This window comes from Etheostoma cragini, chromosome 16 (genome assembly GCF_013103735.1).
Source record: "Etheostoma cragini isolate CJK2018 chromosome 16, CSU_Ecrag_1.0, whole genome shotgun sequence".
NCBI lineage: Eukaryota > Metazoa > Chordata > Actinopteri > Perciformes > Percidae > Etheostoma > Etheostoma cragini.
In genome coordinates, this window is record NC_048422.1 from 6,348,317 (window position 1) to 6,356,961 (window position 8,645).

At 41.6% G+C, this 8,645-nt stretch overlaps 1 protein-coding gene across 1 annotated transcript in view; it reads right to left on the reverse strand.

Annotated features, from left to right (window-relative positions):
- Nucleotides 1-36: 36 nt before the first annotated feature.
- LOC117959110 (ectonucleoside triphosphate diphosphohydrolase 2) overlaps nucleotides 37-8,645 on the reverse strand; it is a 14,748-nt gene continuing 6,139 nt past the window's right edge. The window contains exons 4-9 of the mRNA XM_034896027.1: nucleotides 4,275-4,434; nucleotides 3,670-3,897; nucleotides 2,957-3,226; nucleotides 1,879-1,998; nucleotides 762-896; nucleotides 37-670 (exon numbers count right to left, since the gene is read on the reverse strand). Of these exons, the coding sequence (XP_034751918.1) occupies nucleotides 455-670; nucleotides 762-896; nucleotides 1,879-1,998; nucleotides 2,957-3,226; nucleotides 3,670-3,897; nucleotides 4,275-4,434 (1,129 nt within the window). The 3' untranslated portion in view covers nucleotides 37-454. The remainder of the gene's footprint in view (nucleotides 671-761; nucleotides 897-1,878; nucleotides 1,999-2,956; nucleotides 3,227-3,669; nucleotides 3,898-4,274; nucleotides 4,435-8,645) is intronic.

Consider the following 8,645-nt stretch of genomic DNA (forward strand, 5'->3'; position numbering starts at 1 on the left):
ACATCATATATATGTAATGAAACAGTGCTTGATTACATATGCTTAAGAATACAGTCACATTTTCTAAAAAAAACAAAAAACAATTTCCATTCTTTAAATTCCACATATAAAAAAATGGTTTGAATTTTCAAGAATAAAAATGACATTGCTACCTCCCCTGTAGTGCCAGTGCCACCAGGGGACCAGGGGAGTCCAACTTTCTTCTTGGTCAGTGACACAGTTTCATTGCGTTGGCTCTCTCCTCCAGTACATTTGATTTGAAATTTAAAAAAGGCCGTTTTTATACAGCCCCATAATTTAAGGATACAAAGAGTAAACAGAAAGTCAACATAACTGTGATTCTAACTATGCAGTTTTAGTCAAATCCTTTGCAATCACAGAATAGAGCCAACAAAGACAAAAACCTATGGCTGTCTTAATGTTTTCCAAATGCACTGTATGTTTGTTACAGTATCTAGATGGTGCTTTCACTGCCTCCTTTCTTCTTCCCAACACAAGCTCGGAGTAAGATAAAGACCAGGACTGCTGCAATCTGGAGGACAAAGAGAAAGAGAAGTGCTCCCCACGCTCCCGGGGTCAGGGCCTTCCTCAGCCCCACCGTCTCTGCCGGCAGCAAACTGCTCAAACTCAGCATGTAGCCCAGAGCCCAGCCCACCGAGGCATCCCCTGCCTGGAGGAGAATCAGCGGGTCATTACTGCACATTAGTGGAAAACGGATCTTGATTATAAACTTTTACTTAAAATGATGATGAAGTTCTTACCTTCTTCTGGAAGGAAATGCGTGGGAACGACGTCTCATCGAAGCTGTAACCTCTCAACATGAGAATCTTAACAAACACAGAGGAAGCACAGTAGTCCTGCAAACGAGACTTTTGCTGTGGAGCCAGAAGCAGCAGCTGGAACAAAAGCCAAGACTGTGTTACAAGGTTGAAGAATGTAAAAAAAAAACATGAACTGGAATTACAGGCATGGGGTTAACTGACTCTGCCAACCAGTCAAGTTGTAGTTCACATCTATGTGTGTCCAGTCCAGACTCGTATAATATATGTAGTGTAGACTTTGAAGGAGTTTAATAAAAAGGTACTGAGTCTATTTTTTTGGCAAAATGTGAGTACTTCTCACACATCTTACACCACAGTTTTAAGATGAGTATCATCAATTTAGTATCTGACCAAATGCCCCCACAATCTAACCAGTTCATCCTTGAACCAAAGTGGATGTTTCTGCCAAATTTAAAGGAAATTCCCTCCAGGGGTTCCTGAGATGTCATGTTCGCAAGAAGGGCGACGGATGGACGGATGGACAGATGGACGGGTGGATGGACAACCCCAAAAAACATAATGCTTCCAGAAACAGCTGTCGCAGAATATAGAGGCACAAAGTGACGCACATCCACTGTAAATGCTGGATTGGCGCTACTAGATGTGTCAACGTGGTTAGGATTAGGGATGAGAAGTGGGGATCGGTTAGGGTAACAATACCAGGGTAAGCCAATCAGAGACAGAATAAGGCGGGCCACGGGACATGTCCTTTCACGTCGACACATGGAGAGGATCCTAGCTAGAGTCTACCCTCTTTCACCCAATGGTTTTTGTGGTACAAGTGTGCCACTAGAGTACAAATGATAAACCGGTAAATTGAGCATATACATGATAATGCTGATGTTTAGCAGGTAGATTGTTTACCATGTTTTGTGATTTAGCGTGTTGTTAGTGTGCTATTATTGCTCATTAGCACTAAATACAAAATTCACCTAAGGTTGATTGTAATGCCAATAGTTATGCAGGTATTTGGTTATGAACCACGCAAACTCCACGCATGCATAGACACACACAATACATTTTAAATAAATGGAACATAAATAGCCAAAAACATTACTTGGTTGAAAGTCATCGAGCACACAGTTTTGGCTGCTGCTTCCAGTTGTGAAGGAGTTTTCGCTGTGATACCGGTGGTGTGCTGAAGGAAGGAGTGAACGTAGAAGAATGCAGAGAACGCCTGATACACAGAAAAAAAGGACAAAATATAAAACTCAGACTGGGGCAACTAATAATACATGGAAAATAATTTAGCAATGAATGACAAGTAAATAATGCTAATATTGTAAATGTGATGAGCTGATATAGATATAAACTTAATAGTACAATATGCAGTTTCACTATACTTTATACTTTTTCATTACTTTTACCTGATTGTATTTCTGAATGTAGTACTTCTACTTGTAATGTAATATTTTTATATTGGGGTGTTGCTACTTTTACTGAAAGCACAACTGTCACATCTTGTGCTCTTAAAAAAGCAGTGTGTAGGATTTAGGCAGAAAAGGAATATCATATTCATAACTTTCATTAGGCCGTAGGTTCTGCTGCATGCTGGGAAAAAGAGGGGTGAGCAAAGAGGTACAGCATGCAGCTGGTCGCAATCTGCAACCTCACCTCTAGATGCCACTAAATCCTTCACACTGATCCTTTAGGTCCATTCTGCTCATGGTTTCCATTTTTTAATTTTTTTATTTAATACAAGGACAGTGCATATCAATGGACATTTCTGGCACTACGCCAGAGTTAGCTAAAAAACTGTCATCTGCAGTCCCTAAACAGATGCTAAGAGTCACCCTAAAAAAAGTAAAATTACATCTTTACATAACACTATAACAATTACAATACATTATACATTGGGTGAAAGTACTACTAATAAAGTTAAATATAAGAAACGTTAAGTTAAATATACCCTAGAAACATAGCTGACCAACAATCAGACAAGCATCGGACAAAGACATGAACAAGAAATTAAAGTATGCAATTTCTGTGTATGGCCGTCTGTGGTTCAGTAAAAATGCTAAAAAAATTCATAAAAATAAACTCTGTAAGCATCACTAACACTGTGTCTGCATCCCTTGTGTGCTTCCAGTGTGAACAACCCCTCTGTGTCATCTACTCCCTGCGGCCCTTCTTACCATGAAGCTGCCGGTGACATTGGGCTGGAAGACTTTATCAAAGGAGCACTGGGAGAAAGGGCAGCTGTCGAAGGAGAAGATCTCAGACACGTTGCTCAGACAGTGTTCGTAATGTCCGCTGCCTTGTATTGTCAGGGAGGGCTGGGAGTTGTGGGAGCTGGGTTTGTACTCTGCTGTACAAGGAGAATTGAATATACTGTTCAACTTCAAAGTACGATTGTGGCCTGCAGGATAGCAGGGGTGAATGACGGACCCGGAGTAGCCCTGAGACTGAGAGAGAGACAGAGAGAGCGAGACATACAGAGTGATATGACACAATTCCGTAACAAACAAAATACTTTTGTAAAAATGTATAATTAGGTAGGACTACTTTGTATACTACCATAAAAATGATTATGCAATGTCTTACATGATACACTATTTAGAACCCGACCAATATAGGTGTGGCTGACCTATAGGATTATTTGGTTTATCACAGATGTATCGGTGTGATCTACTATGTGTAGGTCTGTAAGTAACATGTCACTGCAGTAAAAATGCCTTTGTCCTCTAGAGAGCACTGAAAAGATTCCATCTGTAAATGTCCTGATCATTAACTATGTTAGACAAAATAATATTATAACCAAATCTAAGGGATTGTTTAGAATCTTCTACATATTCCCTTAATAATCTTTTACCATTTCATATTTAATGGGTGTGTCATGTTACACTACCTTCACTATACGCGCCAGCAGTCTCTTGAGGACCTGGTCCTGCCCGTAGCACAGGAAGCTGTGTGTGTACAGAGAGTATGTCTGCCCATAAAGATGCAGCTTTATCATGTCGTGTTCGTCTTCTACTTCCTCCTGAGTAGCAAACGTTATCTGAGTAGATGCCCCTCCTAAATCAAGCGCTCCCACCGTGGGCCTGCCGGGGCTGAACCAGCGCCCCACAAAACCATACTGTGGAGAAATAATAAAGGAAACAGTAGCAGAATATCTTTTTCCTGGCTTAAGAACATCTTAAGAACATTTGCCTATTTCATACATTGATAACAAGCAGACATAAGAGGGACTATTGGTATGTGATCATAAGTCTTGCAGACGCCACTAGGTGTCAGCAGTCACCCTCTAAATAAGTTCTAAAGAGCCAAAGACACCCAGCCCCATAGTCTTTGCAACAATTAAGTGTAAAAACTGATTTAAAACTGATTGTTTTAAATGATCATTTGACAGTAGTATACTGTAGTTGATTTATATATTAAAAAGCTAACATATATGTTTTTATGAATGTCAACAGATTTAAGATGCTGATAACAAAAACATAAAAGTTACGATACCTTTATGAAGTTCTCTAAGAGAAAGTTGACGGTGACCCAGCCGTAGGCCCCCTCCTCCTGACCGCTCAGTATGACCGCCCCCTGGTAGCTGAAAGGGTAGGACTGGATTTTGTGGCCCACTTCCTGCAGAATCTGAGCTGCCAGCTCTGGGTTTGAGATCCTTGTTGGGGAGAAACAATTCACAGTTGCAGTAAGTGACTTTTATAGATATTCAGTCAAAGGTTCTATGAATAAAATGCTAAGTTAAATGGTTAAAAAATACTTTTTACAAACTATAGAAGGATTACGGAGAAACTACTAGGTCAGTTGTCCTGAAATTTGGTGGTAGAGTGTAGCATGGGATATTTAAAAAAGTAATTTAAAGGTGAAATTTGTAATACTGACAATTAGGGTTTACAATGCAGTACTGCAGTAAAAAGTCAAAACACTGGAGGAAGTTATCTGCCCCGCCCCCTCCTCCCCAGACTCCAAGTTCACAGAGGTTGCCAGGTTGAGACAGCAGCACCCACAACAATGTTGCTAAATGCTTGTCTCACAAAACCAGACATTATTTCACAACCCAGCAGAGTAGCTAATGTTAGATGCTAGCTATATTGATAGTCCTAGAAAGCCTGTGCTCACACGGAGCTCTGTCACAAACTAACAGACACACTTCCTTGGCTTAGAATTACTGTAAGAACCGCTAAAAACACAATAACCTCGCCGTTTTCTCTACCCGCCAGACAAACACACTTCCTCGGATTAGAATAACAGTAGGAACCTCCAAAGAGTCCACAACCTCGCTGTCTATTTCCACCCGACTGAAATACAGAATGTATTAGTATTGCTTAGAATTAGAGCAAAAATTGCTAAATAGACTGCTAATTCCCAATCCTCTCTTCCCAATTTACAGCCCCCTTTCCTGGCTGTCGGCTACGGACCGTTGTTGGCTACGGCCACCGAACAGGCTGCAGGTTGGAAACAACCGTGGCCCGCTTGCCTGGTCCTCTCCTAACGTTAGCAGTTAGCAGGGTTAGCATGGCAACGTTAGCCAGGACCAGTCGGGATCACTTTACTGGCTGTGTCTCAATTGTTTTTGCGAGTATGTAAAAAACTCAGGTACTATAGCAATATAATTCAATGTGAGTACACAAATGTTTAATGACATACCCTTTTCTAGTAGCTGTGCTAAATTATCCTGAAGATAATGCCTACCTGTTCAGGAGGAAATTAGCCAACTCAGCGTCCTTTTGAGTTCTAAGCTGTCTCAATCTTTCAACTGCATCTATAATATTCAATCGTGTTCGTTACGTCTCTGGTCACGCAACTGTTGGAAACATGCTGTTTTTTTTGGTCGGGTAGAATCTATCGTTGATCCCGTTCGTTAGCAGAGCTGCCAACTTCCAGAAACCTTGGAGTGAGATTTGGTGGGGCCAACCCATATTTTCCTGCTTACAAAGCAATTTCTTTGGCTCTTTCGGCATCATTATCCTTCAGGGTTTAAAATGGGATTTGTTATGTGTGAGAGGATGGGGGGCTCTCCCTAGGGGGGTCTGGGGGTATGCCCCCCAGGAATTTCCTTTGAAAAATAAACTATTAAATGGCACTTTTTGGAGAGTTTTGTGCAAAAAAATTGAGAAATCAAGTGTTACATGACAAAACTGTATGGTTAAGAGCCTTTGCATTGTTGTAGTATTAGGGCATTTAGCATTTACATTATTTACATTATTACCTTCTTATGTTATAAGAACTGACCCAGACAATGTGCCAAACATAATGAGCCACATGAAGAGACAGTAGCATGCCAGTAGCAACAGCTGAGATAATGGGGGTCTGTGGTGAACAGGTCCAGGGGTCCCTGGTGTAGGGACGAGGGACCCAAAGTTAAATTAATGTTGAGGGATCAACTAAGACCATTGAAATTCTAAAGAATGAGAACCACTGATTTACATCAATTCTAAACCTTTAACCTTCGTGCCAAGGTTCAGTAATGTTTGGCCCTCATCCTCTGGGCCCCACTTACTGTATTTACTTTTTGGGGAAAATAAAAACTATTTGTTCATTTTATGAAACATTGAATGAATTCTTTACAGTTACATTTAGAGATGTACCCAGGTTAGAGAAGTAAAATAGCGGCCCAACGTTGCAGTATTGTATATTGTAGCTATAGTATAGCTCAGATGTGTTTTACCAGATTTCTGCTCATGTTTACAACTTTGTGCACATTCAAAATATAACTCCTGCCATCTCTGTTGTCCGAGATTTGGAGAGTTGTATAGTCGTGTGTGCATGTCATTGCTCCGTTGATATGGTATTATCTCATTCAGACCGTCTGTCAGACACAGAGGCCCATTCGGGTCTCTGGTCTCTGACAAAGTTTAGAGGTGGCTGTACGCTGCTCTTCATCGGAGGTCTCCGCACAGATGCAACGCGTCACTGCCCACAGCAGAGTGAGTCCACTAAAATGAACTGAAGTTGCTACACTACCAGCCGCGTTGCTCACCTCTATCTTTACAAAGAGAGTGGACAGGAAGCAACGGACGGGTCTGTAATACTCAGAGCACATAGCTGAAGCCGGGGGAAATGAACCTGGGATGGATTGGGAAAAAAATGCTCTCAGTTTGCGACAATTCGAAAATTCCACAGACAGGGAGCGCTCTCGAACCCCCTCACAGTCTCTGAAAGCACAACTAGTCGATCACGAGTGGCTCAACAGGTAGATCTATAAATAAACTCATCTTTCAGAAATTTGACCGACCGGGTTGACTTTTCAGCGCGTGAAATCAGGGGTGTGAAAGCAGTCACATGCGTGTGTCTCACGGCCAATGTGTCAGAGTTTGCAGCCCCACGTTAGTTTGCTGTTGTCACGGCTGTACTAACGTTACCGCTGTAGCACGCTGGGTTTACGTGTTTAAAGCTATATCTGGCAACCCGGCCTGGCTGTCAAACGGGGCAGTTGTTAACAGCACACAGGCCAAAACCCAAACAGAAATTCCATCATGGAACGGAAATTTCAAAAGGAGAAAATACTGGCATTAGCATTGTTGTCGGAAAAAATTGTATTCGAACTTTGCATGTTTCCTTAACAATCCATTTTGGATTGGACAGTAAATATATATAACATATTGGACCTTTAATTTTGAAGCGCAATTCACTTTCGTTAACATTTCAAGACAGGGTAAGGACGAGGTCTCGTATCTCCGAGTGCTCTAGTTACTTGTCGTTTTATTGCCCTGCGCTTCAGGTTTCACTGCGGACCTCTAAAACTATAAAGATTCAACTGACCTGGAACATAAGGCTGGCATTAGTCTCGCTTTGCCAGACCAACCACACATTGCGGAACGGAGGAGTTTGGAATTCCAATTCAAAGAAAGCAGAACAAAACTGGCATTTACTCCTTTTGAAAGTTTCATGGAGTGACATCAGTTCCACATGTGTGTTCTATGTGTGATTTTGTTCATGCTGTATGTCTGTTTTTATTGTAACTGGTGTGCCGTCTTGGCCAGGTCTCCCTCGAAAAAGAGATTTCAATTTCAAGGGACTTCCTGGTTAAATAAAGGTTAAATAAAAAAATAAAAAAATGTTTGCCAGCAGGACCAGTTGCACCAGCCTGATTTCACCTAGCCTGCCTGACTACACTAGCGGCTCAAAGTTGACTCACAGACAGCTTTTACAATCTAGTAGTTTTCTGTTCCGGTGAATCGTTTAATCCAAATCATCCTTTGTATGCAACAATGAATATGTTTATCATGTGAAAAACTTTAAAGCGCCATATTATGCTAATTTTCAGGTTCATAACTGTATTTTGAGGTTGTACCAGAATAGGTGTACATGGTTTAATTTTCTAAATACCATATTTTTGATGTACTCCACATTGCTGCAGATCCTCTTTTCACCCTGTGTGATTAGTTTTCGGCTACAGAGTGAGACATTTCGATTCTTTACTATCTTTGTTGGGAGTCGCACATGCGCAGTAGCTAGGTAAGATCACTTCAGCTAGCTACTATTTCTCAGACCAAACATTAGTCTACAAACCTACCAGTGTACAGGATTAGCTGTGAGAGCTCTTCTAAATGAAGGCCAGTTGTGGAATACCTCCAGAACAGGGACATGTGAGTAGTTCTTTTGTAGATAATGGTGCTTGGAAAGAACCAATGAAATGCCTCCTTGCCCCGCTGTGCATATTCTATTCCTCCCCTGTACGGAACATGAGCTTAATGCATGTTGTTGTTGCCAGAGTTACAGTACTGCAGGTCTACCGGAGAATGGAGGCAAAAACTCAGCAGAAGTTGCCACTGAGAGAGTTTTGATGAGTAAAACTGCAGCCCCTTCACTGCAAGGGGCCGCAGAGGTGCTTGGGCACGTCTGTGTGTGGGCGGAGCCCCGAGGAGA